Below are 19,007 nucleotides of genomic sequence, written 5' to 3'. Positions count from 1 at the left end.
ATGTAATGGATTCCCTTCCACTACACAAATCCCCGGGAACGGGACGGATTTTCCGCAGAATACTATAAATTGATGGCCCCCACAATTATCCCTCATCTTGCCCCGCTTTTTAACTCGGCCTCTACTTCTGGCAAATTCCCTCCGGAAATGCTCCAAGCTACAGTAGTTACCATCCCTAAACCAGGAAAAACAACGGACTTCCCCCTCAACTTCAGGCCCATATCTTTGTTAAATGTGGACCTGAAGATCTATGCGAAGGTAATAGCTAACAGGCTATTACTCTGCACGCCGTATCTGCTGGGTCTGGATCAAGTAGGTTTTGTGAAGGGCAGGCAGGCTACAGATGGTACTCGTCGCATGATTGATCTTTTAAAATTTGTTGAGGAACACCCTACTCCAATGGTCTTTTTGGCGCTGGACACCGAAAAGGCCTTTGACAGGGTCCATTGGGGCTATCTGTCCAAAACTCTCACTAAGTTTGGGTTTCATGGGTTTATTCATTCGGCTATTATGGCCCTTTATACTACACCTTCGGCGAGAGTCCTCACAGATGGGATCCTGTCAGATACATTTACCCTGACAAATGGCACGAGGCAGGGATGCCCCCTCTCCCCAATAGTTTTCTCCCTGGCTATAGAACCACTGGCAGAAGCCATTAGGTCCAACCCTACCATTAAAGGTATAAAAGTTGGTCGAACTGAACACAAATTGGGACTTTTTGCTGACGATATAATTTTGACCCTGACTGACCCCAGTGTATGGTTACCTGCACTACAATCAATTGTTCGACTATTCGGTCAAATTTCATATTATAAGATTAACACTGCCAAATGCTATGCTCTTCCGATCTCAATCCCGTCTGCTGACATATCCAATCTTAAAGCTGTGTTTCCATGCAACTGGGAAGCTCCCTCGATAACATATTTGGGTGTCCAACTTACCTCTCCGGTCACAAAATTGTATGACTATAACTTCCTGCCGTTATTGGATAGCATTGCGGATGAATTCTCCCAAATCAGGAAGGTCCATCTCTCCTGGCTGGGCAGAATTGCTGCATACAGAATGCAGGTCCTTCCGAAGTTATTATACTTTTTCAGGACACTTCCCATCCCCATCCCCCAAATATTTTTCAATAAACTAGCATCTCAACTACGGAAGTTTATTTGGGATGGGAGACCACCTAGGATAGCCTTGACCACTCTCTATAAACCCCACAATTTAGGGGGAGTAGGTCTCCCTAATGCACAAGCGTACTATAGAGCAGCAGTACTGGCACGAGCCCGCTATTGGTTTGTACACCAAGAAGATAACTTATGGAATCAGATTGAAAGACATGTTTCCCCTGGTAAAAACCTGCATGCCCTAACTTCTGCAGCTAGCATGCTACATAAACTTAAAGTTCCCTCTTACCCTACCATTCAAGCTACTTTACAGGCGTGGACCCATCTCCTTAGTCAAACCTTCGGTGACGAGGAATGTGTCAAACTGGATATCCCCCTAGCTGCGTATGACTTACTCGTTCCGGGAGTTTCGACTCTGCATTGGAGAAGGAGGGGTTTTCACTTCTCCGAGCGATTAATCCAGCCCCAATCGGCCCTTGACATGTTAACTAAGTTCCAAATTTCAGCATATAACAGGGACCACGCTTCAAAAATTACCCCTATACCAAAAAGGCTTTGGGAATTCCTTATTGCTAAATCCCACCCCACTGTTAAAGGTATCTCACTTTGCTATAGATATTTCAACTATCAACCTCCTTTACGCAAAACCCCTACCATTCTAAAATGGGAATTAGAATTGGGCCAATCCTTCCATGTTTCAAAGTGGGTGAAAGCGTTCCAGTACAGCCGTTCTTCTTCGGCATGTGTGGACCACTGGGACAACTCCCAGAAGCTATTTCATCGATACTTTATGACTCCAGCTAGACTCCATGCTATGGATAAGAAATGCTCCCCCCTCTGCTGGCTGGAATGCCAAATGCAAGGTAATATATTGCATGTATTCTGGAGCTGTCCGGTGGTCCAACCCATGTGGAAGGTAGTTTTCAACTGGGCTTCACGACTATTGGGAATGCCTTCCCACCCAACACCTGAGTTAGCCTTGCTGGGGCTAGGTTTGGATTCCTATCCTCCTGGTCCCAGGAAGGTATTGGCGCATATATTATTTGCTACCAGAATAGCAATAGCAGCCAAATGGAGGACTACTAGCCCTCCATGCCTGGCAGAGGTTAAAAATAGAGTAGCCCTCCAGTACGAAATGGAAAAGATGCTCACCTTCAAACTTAGGAAGGCAGACATTTTCAAGAAACAGTGGAAATCTTGGATTGATCAACCCCCTGACTAAATGTGTAATCTTTTCTCATGATATGATACGTTAGAAGACTATTTTCAGATGCAGGATTATTGCACCGGTGGCAAATTTCCCCCCCCCCCCCCCCTGCCCTATCCGTCCCTTTACCCCATCCCCTGTCCATAGTTTGTTTGGTTGTTCTTGATAACTACATGTTAATAACACTTCCATGACGATTGTGATAGGGAGTCACACACAGGTGGTGGCGACACTTGTGTCTGAGAAATAAGAGTATGGAGACGGTGCTCCCACAGTGTGTACCCAACGGGGGTGGGAGCTCGTTTTCCATAAAATCTAAGCTAAATCCCTATTACAAGCTCAGTATTGAGTGAGTGCAGGTTGTGTGCTCTTTTCATTGTATTTCTCTTTTTATGTATGAAACCGGCACTTTTACAAAAACAATTCTCGCTACTTCTCACTTGTTGGTATTGTACGTGCTCATCTAAGAATGTACCTCTGTTTACAATGTTTGCATGTATTGTTACTATTTTCCTATCTTTTCAATAAAAATTGATTTACAAAAAAAAAAAAAAAAAAAAAAAAAACACAACATTTAAAAAAAAAAATCCATTTTTTTTCCTCTTTCGTTCATTAACAGACACAGCTCCATATCTTCTTGACCATTGGGACGTCCCAAAGCAGTGTCAACATTAGGGTGGGAAGAACACAGCAATAAACACACTTTCCAAAGGCTAAACGTAGCCAACCAGGTAAAACAGGAGCTCAACCAGGAACAACTATAGCTCACCTGACAAAAAATACACCCTCAAAATAGGACTAATCCTCTCCAACAGCAGCCTGCAAAACCTTGTGGCCAAAAGGTAGCACCCGCAGATGCCAACACATCCCCCTTCCACATTTTGTGAAAGTGTGCACAGACGACCAGGTGGCCGACTTATGGCGGAAGGCCCAAGAGGCACTAAGCGCCCTTGTAGAATGCGCCTTAATAGGAAAAGGAGGATCCTGACCCTCAATGGAGTAGGCCTGCTCCCCCGTCTGCCTGATCCATCTGAAAATGGTCGTAGTAGATGTGGCAAGCCCCTTACGAGGTCCATCCATAAGGACAAATAGAGAATTCGATTTTCGGAGTGACTCCGTCGCCACGAGGTACACCCTGATTGCCCGAACCACATCCAAAGAATGCAAGGTAATCTCCTTAGGGTGCTTAGGCTTAGGACACTAGGAAGGCAACACAATGTCTTAATTTAAATGGAAACCAGAGACGACCTTAGGAAGGAACGACTGGCAAGGACATAGCACCACTTTCGATCAGACAAGGCAGCCAACTCCAACACCTGGCTTTCAGAAGTAATAGCCACCAACAAGGCTACCTTATGTGACAAAGTAAGCTCATGAATATTTTCAAAAGGCGGTTTCTGAAGAACCGACAGCACCAAATTGAGGTTCCACGGAGGTAACGGAGACCTCACTGGGTGAGCCAGGTGGCAGACCCCTGAACATAGGTGTGAACCAAGCAATTTGTAGCCAACGGGCGCTGGAAGAAATCTGGCCTTTTATGGCACCCAAGGCCAAACGCTGATCTACAGCTTTTTGGAGAAACTCCAAGACATTAGACATCGAAAAGGAACAGGGGAAAACCCCAGAGACGCACACAAAACAATGTACGCCCTCCAGACTGAATGATAAATATTCCTAGAAGTAGATTTTCTAGCTTTTAACGGTGTAGTTCTCTGAGAGGGAGTCTCCAAGGAACATCGGCGACCAGTCCTACCAGGTCTGCGTACTAAGACCTGCGAGGCCAGTCTGGGGCCACTAGGATTACTGGAATCCCTTCTGCCTCAATTCTTCACAGGAGTCTTGAGGAGTTATAGGAGGAAATGCGTATATCAGATGATACTGGCCCGATGGGGCCACCAGAGCGTCTGTGGCGTCACCCAGAAGATCCCGAGACCTTGCTACGAACCTCTGCACCTTCCTGTTGGGACGAGGGGCAACATGTCCACATCGGGAGTCCCCACCGGAGACACAGTTGATGAAACACCTAAAGGTGGGAAGACGATTCTCCCTGATCCAACGTCTGCCAACAGAGCTAGTCCGCCTGGCAATTTTCCACCCCTGGAATATGCACAACAGAGATGGCTGAAACAAAAAAAGTTCTGCCCACCTTAAAATGACGGCTACTTCCTGGGCCGCTAGGGCACTTTTGGTGCCCCCTTGAGGATTGCCGTGGCATTGTCCAAACTAATCCTTACCAGGTGTCCCTGCAGACGATCCGTCCATTGGGTCAGGCATAGCCTGATCGCCCGAATTTCCAGGATATTGATCGGCAGGTTGGACTCCTTCAGAGTCCAAAAGCCCTGAGCGCAATCTGTGCCCAAGACCCCTCCCCACCCGGACAGGCTGGTAGAGTAGACCTCTGCTTGCTATTAAAGTTTTTTAAGCAGTTTTACGCTATGTTCCCTTCTCTTTTTGGCTTTCATGTGGTCTGGTATATGAGGGACTCATAATTCCTCCCCCCATTTCCTATGAGCCTGGAGCAACATCTATGGTCATTATAAGGAGGATTTCTGGATTGTATCTTAAAGCCTGGCTGGTCTGTATGTCATATGACAGTACAGACCCACAGCATTTGGTGAGCGTCCATTTTACTTGTTCATCTGGTGACGGGATCCTGGGTTTCCTTTATTTATCCTTGAGTTGGATCTTTTTCTTGAACTGGACCAATTTTATCACCTATTGGGACTTTTCCTTTATATGGGACTTTATTGTTGTCACTATCAGTTACATGTCACATATCTTATGGACACCAATTTATCACGTATTCTTTATGTGATTTACTGCTTTTTGTGAATAGGTTATATGATATCACATTATGTAGCGCTGCACATATTTACTTTAAGCATCCTTGATGTAGATAGAGGCCAAAAAATCCCCTTGATGAAGGGATGCCACTACGGTGTGAATGGACTCCATCCAAAACTTCTGAACACGCACAAAGCAGTTCAAGGCCTTGAGGTCCAGGACTGGATGGTTCTTGCCTTTTCTTCCTTGGAACAGTAAGAAGGTTTGAATAAAACCTCTGAATGCGTTCCGATTCTGGAAGCGGTACAATGTGAGAGCAGATCCTGCACAGTCCCAAGACGACCTCGTAGGTGATCTGGGGACAAGCGCAGGTTGGAAGGGAAGAACCTTTCCAGAGGCAGGGACTGAAACTATCTTGTAACCGGACCGAATCAACTTGTGGACCCATTTTTGTCTTGAACAAAGGAGGTGCACCAATCCGGAAAGAAGCAAAGATGTCCCCCCACCTCAGATACGGGTGAGGGCGTCTCTTCAGGCAGAAGTGAGCTTGTCTGTGGTCCTGGAGGAATCTGCTCTCGACCTACCAGGCCAGGACCTCTTGGAACCCCCTGCAGGGTTATGGCCAATTTTTGATCCCTGGTCCTTAGATCCCGAGTGACAAAAAGGGCTGCTTATGGACCAAGAGGAAAAGGCCTAGTTTGCGACGAGACTCTTTGCTCCTGGTAGTCTGCGGAAGCAGAGTACTCTTACCTCCTGTAAGACCCCTAATGATCTCCTCCATGGAAGCTTCAAACAGGCGGTCTCCCACAAAGGGGAGATCAGTCAGTACCTTCTTGGAAGCCTGGTCCACAGACCAATATTTCAAACCACATCATGCGGCGAAGGTCATCGCTGTCATGGATACCCTGCAAGCTAAGGGGGCAGCATCCAAAGAGGCATCACAGATATACTGCGACCCCTGGACCAACTGGTCCAATAGCTTCGCCAGGTAAGGAGGAGACTGTACCCCTTCCAAATCCTGGCGCAAGAGCTTATCCCATTCCGTTAAGGTCTGGGAAACTAAGGTTATAGCAAAAACCTGCCGCAGAATGAAACCGGCTATGGTAAAAAAGGTATCGGACCACAGATTCAGCTCTCTTGTCAAAAGGGTCCTTAAAAGACAGAGGGTCCTCCACCGGGAGAAGGGTGGCTTTGTTCAACCTGGAAACCTGGGAGTCCACCACAGGTGGTACTGGTAGTTTCTTTAACAGGGACTTTTCAAAAGGATACTTCTAGTGAAACACTTAGGGACACCAACAGTGCATTTAGGGGAACCCCACTGACACGCAACAGTGCTGTCGAAGTAGGCAGGAAAGGGGAATACCTTAGCCGCCGTTGAGGCTCTGCAGGTACCAAATTGCACCTGTGCAGCCGACGAAGCCGTAGCTGTGTCCTCCAATTTTTTAAGTTTCCCGCACTGATACAATAAGTGCATTCACTAGCGCCTTTTAATGCGCGACTGTAGTGGAAGAGGATTCATCTCGCTATCAGAGCACTCCGGGTGCGTGGACGCAGACCCAGAAGGGTGACTCACGTCCGTGGTGGCCAAATCAACCTCATAATCTGAGGAGACAGAGGATGCAGGTGAAGGCGGAGGACGCTTTTTGCTCGTCCTATTTTGGAGGGCCATATCCACATTGGACCCTAGTGACTGCAGGACCACCGTCATAGCAGACAAAGTGGACTGAGACCCAGAGGGGCCCGCAGCCTCTGAGAGGGGGTCAGGTGGTGACACGTGCTCCAGGGGCTCCATGGGTTAACCTGGGGACCGGTTAAAGTATCTGTTAAAGTATCCCCCACCGCTGCACAAGCGGCACTACAAGTCCCAGTGCACCAGTTAACGCTATAGCAGAAAGAGGGAGCCATCTAGCACCCACAGGGACTCACCACTCCCTACTCAGGTACAGAGAGAGAGAGAGCGCCAAGCTGCACGCAGAGTGGTGGGTGATCAGAGAGAAAGAAAAAAGTTCAGGAACTGAAACTAGAGGCCCACCGCCGATTCACTGCTCCATAGGCTTCAAAAACATGGCCGCTGTGTAATAGCAATGGGAAACTACAAGAAAATGGCCACCGGACTACACAAATATGGCTGCTGATAGATAGAGCAGCCATCCACAGCAAAATGGCAGCTCCACGTGGCTTTGGGGACCCCCAGGTACACCTGGACAGCAAGGAGGGGCCCCCAGGAGGACCATACCCCCCAAAAAACACACTTTGAGCAGCCGGCAGCCAGCACCCACTCGACGCCCCCAAACATAACAGGCATGGCCACCCCATGAGAGGGGAGCGTTACGTGCGTAGGAAGGGCGTTCTGGGGTCGGACCAACCCAGGGAGGGCCCACGTCCACGCCAAAAAACAACCAGAAGGGAGGGGGGGGGACACTACTCGTCACACCATGGGACAGGGCGGGCACCGTTCCAGGCAGACCGCTGCACCATCTTGGAAGTATTACTTTACTGAGAGAGTAGTGGATGCATGGAATAACCTTCCTGCAGAAGTGGTAACTGCAAATACAGTGAAGGAGTTTAAGCATGCATGGGATAGGCATAAAGCTATCCTTCATATAAGATAGGGCCAGGGACTATTCATAGGATTCAGATATATTGGGCAGACTAGATGGGCCAAATGGTTCTTATCTGACCGACACATTCTATGTTTCTATGTTTCTATGAATGGGGGTGCTGTGGGCCAGAGGCACGCTGCAACTCAGGTCGTGACCAGGGCTATGCGTTCTTGCTAGGGGTTTACTCGCTGGCCAGCCCCCATCCAGTGGTGCTATGTTGCAGAGCTAAGGTCGGGTCATACTTGCTGGCCGGACTCGGAAGACCGTAATAATCTAGAATATCCAGTCCGTTGCCCAGTCCAACAGTTGATTGTAGTTCTCACAGGAACAGAAAATAAAAAAAAAAGAAGCAAAAGATTATATCTAAATAGGAAAAAAATGCTAGGACCAGAGATTCCAGCAAGGAACTAGGTCCTTACTCTTGACTAGGCAGAAAAAAAACTGAAGACCTATAGCAGGAAGTGGGAGTATACCCCCTGGGACTGCCCTATGGGCATAGTCAATTTTTTTTCTGCCTAGTGTCCTACTCCTGTAGGGGGCAGCATAAACCCAAGGACCAAGAAGATATGGAGCTGTGTTAGTCAATGAACGAAAGAGAAATGAGATTTGCTGGTCGGATCACCAGGTGCAAATAATGGAAAACAAGCCTATAAAAAAAAAAAAAAAAAAAACTAAACTAATGCACCCATCACAACTAAAGTTTAGCAAGCTGCACTATAGAATACATTTTTCCTTTTGGGTTTAGCTATGCCAATAATAATGGCATCATTGTTGGGTGAAAAGGGGATTGAACAAAGGCTGGATCATGGTTTCTGATCTCCCATCTCTCTCAAGAAAACATCTCATCTTCACAAAAATCTCAAAAACATCTCATGTCATTTTCACAAAAACACCACCTGTAAAAAAGTATGGAGGATTTGTGTACAGAACAATGAATGCTGAAAATGCACAGGCATTTCCGCTGTATCCTCTATAAACAGGAATTTGAAGGTATTTCCAGTAAACTCCGTGAAACATTAATATAATAGCCCAGCGGAGGATGAAAAGCTTTGTTGCTGGCAGCACTTTTCGTCTTGTCCATTACATCTGAACCCAAGACCTCAATCGGCAACGCCGTATATAGATGCACAGTATATATTTACTATGGCTGTCTGGCACAGGGTAACCTCACCTGCAATATACTTCTGCAGGCCATTATACGCGCTCATTAATTCCGCCTTACTTGAATATAATTATAATAAAAAAAGGCATACGGGCAGATTACAGAATACACTTCTCTCCAGATGAAACCCTTGGGTGCCACTAAAAGTGCAGCATTCATCAACAAATACATATTGGATCGCACTTGCCTTCATATTGGTAATTGTTGTTTTCTTGCCTTCCATTTCAATAATAAATTTAGCCTCCAGATCCTTCTCCCTGAAGAACAAATAAAAGAATGTGTTAAGGCCGACAGCATCGTTTGTTCTCAAAATGTTTGTGCATATAATCTCTGCGCACATTCATACAGACATTACACAAACTATGTTTAATATTCTTATACTGCAGCATATGCACAGAGGTAACATAACGGCGCAGAAAGGACACATCTGTTACTGGCAATGAGTCCATCCAGGATTGGAAGTACAGGCATATTTAAAGAGAAACACCCCCTTTATACACCAGAAAAGAAAAATCACAGATGTGCTCCAACTTTTTATTTAAATCTAAATTCCAGGCAGATACAAAAGACACTTGACCTCCGCAAGATTTGCCCCCCTTCATGCCCAGGCCACTTTTTGCGATACGGGACTGTGTTACTTTAACTGACAATTGCACGGCCGTGCGACACTGTACCCAAAAAAAAAAATATGTAATTTTTTACCCACACATAGAACTGTCTTAGTGGTCTTTGATCACCATTGCATTTAAAAAAAAAAAAAAAAAAAAAAAAAAAAAAGGGACGGACAATTTAAAAAGAAAAAACAATATTTTTTACTTTCTGCTTAAACATACCCAATAAAGAAATTAAAAAATTTGAATTTCTTCATAAATTTAGGCCAATATGTAGTCTGCTACATGTTTTTGGTAAAAATGTTTGATAAGTATATATTGATTGGTTTACGTGAACGTTATGGCATCTACAAACTATAGGATATATTTTTGGAACTTTTTTTATACTAGTAATCGTGGTGATTAGCGACTTAATGCGGGACTGCCGTATTGTGGCGGACAAGCAGACACTAACTGACAGTTTGCGAGAACCAGTGACACTAATGCAGTTCTGTCAGGTTGGATGGTAAACGTTGGTGGACAGCCATTTTTAGGTCTCTCCAGAGATACTCAATTGGGTTTAAGTCAGGGCTCTGGCTGGGCCATTCAAGAACAGTCACGGAGTTGTTGTGAGGCCACTCCTTTGTTATTTTAGCTGTGTGCTTAGGGTCATTGTCTTGTTGGAAGGTAAACCTTCGGCCCAGTCTGAGGTCCAGAGCATTCTGGAGAAGGTTTTTGTCCAGGATATCCCTGTACTTGGCTGCATTCATCTTTCCCTCGATTGCAACCAGTCGTCCTGTCCCTGCAGCTGAAAAACACCCCCACAGCATGATGCTGCCACCACCATGCTTCACTGTTGGGACAGTATTGGACAGGTGATGAGCAGTGCCTGGTTTTCTCCACACATACCGCTTAGAATTAAGGCCAAAAAGTTCTATTTTGGTCTCATCAGACCAGAGAATCTTATTTCTCACCATCTTGGAGTCCTTCAGGTGTTTTTTAGCAAACTCCATGTGGGCTTTCATGTGTCTTACACTGAGGAGAGGCTTCCGTCGGGCCACTCTGCCATAAAGCCCCGACTGGTGGAGGGCTGCAGTGATGGTTGACTTTCTACAACTTTCTCCCATCTCCTGACTGCATCTCTGGAGCTCAGCCACAGTGATCTTTGGGTTCTTCTTTACCTCTCTCACCAAGGCTCTTCTCCCCCGATAGCTCAGTTTGGCCGGACGGCCAGCTCTAGGAAGGGTTCTGGTCGTCCCAAACGTCTTCCATTTGAGGATTATGGAGGCCACTGTGCTCTTAGGAACCTTAAGTGCAGCAGAAATCTTTTTGTAACCTTGGCCAGATCTGTGCCTTGCCACAATTCTGTCTCTGAGCTCTTCAGGCAGTTCCTTTGACCTCATGATTCTCATTTGCTCTGACATGCATTGTGATCTGGAAGGTCTTATATAGACAGGTGTGTGGCTTTCCTAATCAAGTCCAATCAGTATAATCAAACACAGCTGGACTCAAATGAAGGTGTAGAACCATCTCAAGGATGATCAGAAGAAATGGAAAGCACCTGAGTTAAATATATGAGTGTCACAGCAAAGGGTCTGAATACTTAGGACCATGTGATATTTCAGTTTTTCTTTTTTAATAAATCTGCAACAATGTCAACAATTCTGTGTTTTTCTGTCAGTATGGGGTGCTATGTGTACATTCACGAGGAAGAAGAATGAACTTAAATGATTTTAGCAAATGGCTGCAATATAACAAAGAGTGAAAAATTTAAGGGGGTCTGAATACTTTCCGTACCCACTGTGTATATATATATATATATATATATATATATATATATATATATATATATATATACACACACACACACACATACGTGATCCTGTGCACAGCTGCCGCCCAGTAGCAGTGAAACTCCTATAGGGTGGTTGGCAAGTGGTTAAAGCATAATTTCACTTTTCTTTGTTGCAGATTCCTACTTTTTATGGCTCTGAATTGAAGAATTAGCAGTTTGTTTCACCATGTCCTGTGCATAATGATTCTGAATAGGAGGGGCTGGTCCATCATAATCAGATGGGGCACCTTCTGTGTTCTCATGACTAAAGCTGCAGTGCATGCATCCCTTTAAACCAGGGGTGGGCAATTCATTTTTCCAAGTGGGTACATGAGCAACTGGGATGGTTGTGGTAGGCTGAGCTTAATTCTGTTCAATATTACATTTTGGACCTGGAAAGGTTCGCAAGTACAGTATCTAGACATATGGAAAAAAACACCTGGCACTAAGAATATTAAGTACAACTGCTCATGAAACTGGCCTCTTTCAGATGGGAGGTCAGAAGGGGTGGTAAGAACAGGTGGCTGTCCAGGGTGGCTGTACAGGTGGCTGTCCAGATGTCCAGGGCCAATCATTTGCAGGCAATCGCTCCATAAGTAATTACATGCGAGCGACCATGAATGGCTGCAGAAAATGCCAACCTCCATTTACTTTCAATGAGGCTTCCACCCGCAGCTAATCAAAAAGGAATCCTGCATCTAACTGCAAAACAAACCCATTCGCAAGTGTGACTGGGGCTTTACGGTGTGGCCCTTGGGGCCCCTGCAGACCGTACTCGGTTTCCCTTACCAAGGTGCTTACTCAGGCCATTTCAGATCCTGGCCACATGACCTCGCAATTTCTGTAGAACAGGTACAAACTGGAACACAAATACCAATACACATAACACAATGGCAACTTTATTCAGACAATGAAATCGTATTTATCTTTTTGGTGTGAGGACTGAAGGTGAACATGGATAGCAAAATTAGTTAAAGCTGAACTTCAAGAAAAAAAAAAAAAACTTTTATGGAAATACAGTAAACCCCCCTCCATCGCAGACCCACCTGCGAAAAGTGAAAATCCGCAAAATAGAAAGACCCTATTTAAATACACTCTAGGCATGTTTTTATAACTTTCACTGTACTTTTAAAAGCATTTTAAGGTCTTAAGCCCCCATTCACACTAGCGCGACTTGGTCGCCTGACAAGTCGCGGTGGGTCGCTTGCCATCGATTAGCACAGGACCCGTTCTAATAGGAGCGACACAAGTCGCTCCGACTTAGAAAAGGGTCCTGTACAACTTTGGGGCGACCTGGAGGCGACTTGCATTGACTTCAATGATATGAAGTCCCTGCAAGTCGTGCTGAGGTCGCGGTGCACCGCGACTTTACAGGTCGCCACACCAAGTCGTGTCGCCCCTGTCTGAACGGGGTCTTAAACACACTTTTAAAACAATAGAAACACATGTAAACACATAAAAAAGATACTGAGAGACAGAAGAGCAAGAGCAATGGATAACACAAAAATATTTTAACTAACAATGATTTAATTAGTAAAATAATATTAATAGGTCTTACAGAAAAAAAAAAAAAAACACGCAATATACCGGGACGGCAAAAACTGAACCGCGATATAACGGGGGTTTACTGTATATTTCTCAATAACCACAAAGGATATAAATCAATTGTATGTGTAACAAATGTTTTTGCAAACTTAGGCCCCTTTCACACGAACGATCCGATCAGATCCGCCCGTCAGTTTTTTAGGCGGACCTGATCGGAATCCTCCATGCATCCCTATGGAGCAGCGGATGTCAGCGGAGACATCTCCGCTGACACCAGCTGCTATCCCGATTCCGATCCTGTCCTTGAAACCCTATTTTCCATCCGTCCAGCGGATCGGATGAGAACAGACAGGCGGTCCGTTCTCATCCAATTCCCCCATAGAGGACAGCGGGGATCTGAAACCTCCATCTCTGCACACAGAGCGGAGAGGGAGCTGTCATCCGCCTGCTCAGAGGGGATCGGCGGATCGATCCACCCGCTGAGCAGCACGGAGTTCACCGGCGTAGGCGGACCGTGTGAAAGGACCCTAAGATATTATTTTGAAAAAGAAACAGTGACATCATTACGTTGTACAGACAGCAGAGGTGTGGGAGGAGCCCAACAGGCTCCACCCATTACAGACTGCCTGCAGAAAACCAGAAAAGGGGGAGGAGACCAGGCCAGCCCCCCTGCACCAGGAAAGAGAGCAGCAGTAACCAGTCTTTATCAGTGGAAGCTCCTGCATAGATGCAAAGTATCACTGTTTTTTTTATTTTTACAACATTTTCTGATCCTGGAGTTGAGCTTTAAAACTTAACACTGTGTCAAATAGGGAGACCCTACAATTCTCAACAAGAATGCCACCACCATAGTGTGTGTGTGTGAAAAACATATGTTAAAAATAAAGAATGTGACCTAAAATAATACATGGCAGTATAGGAAAGGTGATTCATCACACCGCAGTGCTTAATGAGCTCAGTTAACTTTGTGTGGGAATTCCTCTCCCTCATCACATGAGCATAAGGGGCAACGAGCCAATTCAAACCCAGCTACACCCATCACTATCACCGAAGACACACGAGACACAATTTGTAGACAGAAATGCATTTAAAGGGACCCGCCACTTATAAACTTCATCGTCTGCAGATGGTAGCCCCATCGACCAAATCCTGATACATATAAGCAGTCATATTTGGTAGCATTGAATCTAAAATATAGGTAAGTGGGTTCTCTGGTTAATCTGGAGATGAAGAGAAAGTCTCTTGCTCTGTGTGGAAGCAGTAATCCCTCTGCAGAGGTACGGCACGCCCCCTACTGAATCACGCCTATTGTTCTGCAATCAGCAAAGCTTGGGTTTCCTGTTTGATTGGACAGATGTAGCTCTCATTTAGCAGAGGGTGTATTAGGCCCTCTGCAGAGAGATCACCGCTTCCACACGGAGAGCCTGGGTCCTTCTCCATAGCAAACAAGCAGGGGTCAGACTTTTCTACTTTCTAAGAAAAATTGTAAGTCTTAGCATGCCTTTTGTTTTGATGTACCTAAAATGTATTTAGCCAATTTAAAGCTCAACTCTAGGAAGAGTAAATGTCCTCCTTTGGAGTGGGCTGCTTCCACACTGCAAGGGTTACTTGGTCATTGATGTCAAGGATAAGCAGTTTTACTTACCAGGAGCCAATGGTTCCTGCTGCTATACATCTGCTCTGCGAGTAGAGAGAGAGCAGAGGGAGTCGCTTTTCTCAGGTACAGTGCTGGATCGAGATTGGGCTCAGGTACATAGAAGACTGGGTTGGAAGGGGATGGAAGGGGATGGGTGAGAGGCCTAGATGCACACAGAAGCATTTTTACTAGGGTTGCACCGATCAGTGCCAATACTAAGCATTTGCACGAGTATCGGTACTCGTGCAAGCGCACCGATACCGGAAACTGATACTTTCAGGTTGGTTCCTTCAGCTGTCAATGGGATTCCCCCACTGACAGCTGAAATGTAAAAAAAAAAAAAAAAAAAGAGCCCGCAATGATCGGTTGATAAAAAGCAGATAACCACCTCGTCCGTAACAACCTTCAGCTGTCAGCGGGGTTCCCCTGTTGACAGCTGAAGTGGTAAAGTTGAAGTAAACTCTCCCCCTTAACTTGTGCATATAATAATCCGCAGTAAAAACACTACTAATCTCTGTATTTAGATGTCTCCTTACTTGCTCTGTTGTTTGTAATCTGTCCTGTTTTTTTTTTTTAAATGAGCCACCGGCGCATGCGCATATCTCTCCCGATTCACAGCACGTTCTTTGTGCGATCAGTCTATTGAGATCTATGCCGTGTCCATCATATCTGCTCCCTGCTGCACTGTGCTTACATTTTCCTTCACACTTCCAGGTGACCATGTGACATCACAAGGGGTGTACACCTGGTCATAGGACTGCATACTGTAGAGGCGATCTGCTGCAGCATACAGTGGAGTTTATTACACAGAGCTAGAATGAGGATTGGAAAGAAAATATTGCCCATGTGCGAGATTATACCTAGGGCAAGTGAAAGGGTGGAAGTACAGTATATTGTACAATGGAGTCCGGAAACAATAGTTAAGATGGCGCTGGCTTATCCTGGGAAGCACAAATTTTAAAACATCCAAAACAAAGTAACATGCGACTGGGACTGCATTATAATGCATGTTGTTTTAGAATGACTAATAATGGCCTAGTTAAAAAGCAGCATCAGAGAGGGAGCGTTTACTTTAAAGAAGTCCAGCAATTGGAGCGGTCAAAAAAAAAAACACAACATTGTTCAGCTGCTGAAACACAAAGATAAAGAGAAACAATGTTTCTTTTTGTATCTGTTTCTTCATTTACAGATCAAAAGGAATGAACTTCGATCTGCAGATGAAGTCAGTTAAAAGAAGCCTGGTAAGTACAAAAAAAAAAAATGTTCTTCCGTTTGACCCAATATAAACCCTTAATTTACTCTAATCAGCCTTAATTAACTCTTTATTCCCCTCCATTTAGTTATTTTCCTGCTGTTTTTTTTTTTTTTTTTTTTTTTGCTCAATTCTATTTATAAACTATTATTAGTTAAAACTTTCTTTTTTTTTCATGCTTTGTTAATATTTTTACACCTTTAACATATATTTATACATTTCACATTAAAAAAAGTGCAAAATGTACAAAAAAAAAAAATTTATTTAATTTGTAAATAACTTTTCAGTGCTTTGTACTATAGCGGACAGCTGATGTGTAAACAAAACAGCCGCGGTAAGTATCGGTAATTGGTATCAGCAAATACGAAGAAGAAAAAAAAAAAAAAAAAAAAAAGATCGGTACCCATACTCGTTGGTATCAGTGCATCCCTATTTTTTACCCTAATGCAGAGAATGCTTTAGGGCAAAAAACCTTCTGTCTTTACAACCACTTTATTTCATCTATTGGCTCCTTCTGCTGCTTCTTCCTCTCTCACTCCAGCCCTGCTATAAATACAGATTTACAAACCAAAACCTTGCAAATGGCTTGGAACACTTGTAAAGTTCTCCTAACACATCTGGCATATGAAATGCTCTGTTTGTTTCCCCGTATTTCTGGCGCGTATCTAGACTGTTGGCAGAAATGAGCAGAGTTCATTGATAGATCCTGGTTAACCATTAACCTATAATTATTAACAGGATTTTAGAGTAACAACTTATGTAATACTGCGAGCAACTGTTACCTGCAAGTGACGGATCCCTAGAGTCCGATAACAAATACACTCGCGCCTTTCTGTTGTCACTGAGATTGTTTACGTCTGCTGGACACCAGTTCAATCCTCATTCACATGGGTGGCATGCTCTACAGCCCCTCTGAAAAGCATTCTGCAGTGGATCGCATTTTGCAGAGCCAGTTTATACGCATTCAGGACATGATATTGCTGTCCCTTTTTTTACATTGTACTACTGTGCAGCTACGGCAATAGCAACATTTGGCATGCGGTTGCAGCAAGGTCCCATGGACTTCAGGGTCAAAAGGGCTTGCCAGTAATTATTTTTTTTCTTTTTTAAGTCTGATTTTATTTTGTAAAACTTTTTGCCATATTCATACAGAAACAGGACACATTAAACAAGACAAATACAGTCAACCACAGCTCAGTGTTCGGCAGTGGACAGGGAAAGATTACATGTTCTTAAAGTGGTTGTAAACCCTCTCTTGGAACTTGCACCTATAAGTAGGGTTGAGCGGACACCTAGATGTCCGTGTTCGACGGGTTCGGCCGAACTTTAAAAAAAAGTCCGGGTCCGTGTCCCGGACTTTTACCGAACTTTTCCCGGACACCGAACCCCATTGAAGTCAATGGGGACCCGAACTTTAAGGCACTAAAATGGCTCTAAAACACCAAAGGAAAGGGCTAGAGTGCTGCAAATGGCAGCAAAACGTAATTAATAGCATGGCAAGTGCTCTGCAAACAAATGTGGATAGGGAAATAACTTAAAACAACAAAAAAAAACAGAAAAATAAAACAATGTTCTTCTTCATCTCTGAAGGACGAGGCCCATATGGAGTAGGAGGGAGGTTGAGGTGGTGGTGGATGTGGCGGTGACATAGGCGTGCGCACAGGGTGTGCTGGGTGTGCCTGGGCACACCCTAATCACCTAGGGCACATAGCATTGCCAGTGAGGAGATGGGAAAGATCTCCCTGGGACCTGCTCTGCTCTATTTCTCCTTGCCTACAGGTACATGGCCCCGATACATTACTCTCCCTGCTGGCAAACACATGCATGTGTATTTCAACTTTGGGGTGCACACCTTAATGCAATAGGCTGCGCACACCTATGGGCGGTGTAGGTGGAAGCGGCGGTGGAGGAGGACCAGGGCCGGATTAACAGCATCATGGGCTTGGTGCTGAGGATTTTGAAGGGCCTTAAGGGCCGTGCCTTGCCATGCACCCAGAGGAGGAAGGGTGCAGCCATGCATGCCTAATTCAACATGGGATGCTGTCTCTGAAGCCCATAAACACATCCATGCATCGCCAACTGTCCCTCCTTGTCCGGCCTTCACGCTGTGTGGGGAGGTTCTGAGGGTGCTGCCTGGGGAAGCGAGCATAGAAGCCAGACTTCTGTGTTTACAAGTGACAGAAGAGCGGTAACAGTGAATATGGCCAACCCGGGGCCTATATAAAAGGTAGGGGCCTGGAACTGCAGCTCCAATAGCCCCTACATTAATCTGGCCCTGAGGAGGAGGACGAGGTAGCCAACACTGCTTCTTTTCAAAAATTTTAAATGAGGGTACACCCCAAAAGAGTGAGAAAGAGCAAAAATGGAACAATGGGTGGGTAAGGTCGGTATCCATTGCTATTCTGCATAAGGTACGGAAAAGTCCCGTGGGATCCATGCCTGGTTCATTTTAATGAACGTGAGCTTGTCCACATTGTCTCTGGACAGGCGGCTGCGCTTGTCTGTTATAACGCCCCCAGCCGTGCTAAATACCCGTTCAGATAATACACTGGCTGCAGGGCACGCCAGCACCTCCAAGGCGTAAAGGGCAAACTCAGGCCATGTGCCCAATTTGGAGACCCAGAAGTTGAAGGGGGCAGACCCGTCATTCACTACATGTAGGCGTGTGCACACATACTGCTCCACCATGTTGGTAAAATGCTGCCTCCTGCTAAGACGTTCCATCTGAGCTGCTGGTGCTGCTGTTTGTTGTGGCGTGCTGACAAAGCTTTTCCACATTTCGGCCATGCTAACCCTGCCTTCTGAGGTGCTGGCAGTGCCCTGGTTGCGTTGGCGACCTCCTCCTCCTCCTCCTCTGCCTTGTGCTTCCACTGTGGCCCCGCTGTCAGATGGGAATGCCAGCAGCATGGCGTCTACCAGCGTGCGCTTGTACTCGCGCATCTTGCGATCGCGCTCCAGTGAGTGAATTAAGGACGGTACGTTGTCCTTGTAACGGGGATCCAGCAGCGTGGCCACCCAGTAATCAGCACAAGTTAGAATGTGGGCAACTCGGCGGTCGTTGTGGAGACACTGCAGCATGTAATCGCTCATGTGTGCCAGGCTGTCCAGAGGCGACGAAAGGCTGTCCTCTGTGGGAGGTGTATCGTCCGTGTCCTCTGTATCCCCCCAGCCACGCACCAGTGATGGCCATGAGCTGGCCTGGGTGCCACCCTGCTGTGAACATGGTTCCATCTCCTCCTCCAGCTCCTCCTCCTCCTCATCCACCTCATCCTC

At 45.6% G+C, this 19,007-nt stretch overlaps 1 protein-coding gene across 4 annotated transcripts in view; it reads right to left on the bottom strand.

Moving 5' to 3' along the window:
• KIF16B (kinesin family member 16B) overlaps positions 1 to 19,007 on the bottom strand; it is a 613,875-nt gene that overhangs the window by 559,300 nt on the left and 35,568 nt on the right. For all 4 annotated transcript variants that reach the window (XM_082252310.1, XM_082252311.1, XM_082252312.1 and 1 more), the window contains exon 2: positions 9,065 to 9,134. In XM_082252310.1, coding sequence (XP_082108436.1) covers positions 9,065 to 9,134 — 70 coding nt within the window. The remainder of the gene's footprint in view (positions 1 to 9,064; positions 9,135 to 19,007) is intronic.

Source organism: Pelophylax lessonae, assembly GCF_965119305.1.
Source record: "Pelophylax lessonae genome assembly, chromosome: 3".
Classification (NCBI taxonomy): Eukaryota; Metazoa; Chordata; class Amphibia; order Anura; family Ranidae; genus Pelophylax; species Pelophylax lessonae.
The sequence above is the reverse complement of the archived record's forward strand: the minus strand, read 5'-3'. Positions and strand labels throughout refer to the sequence as shown.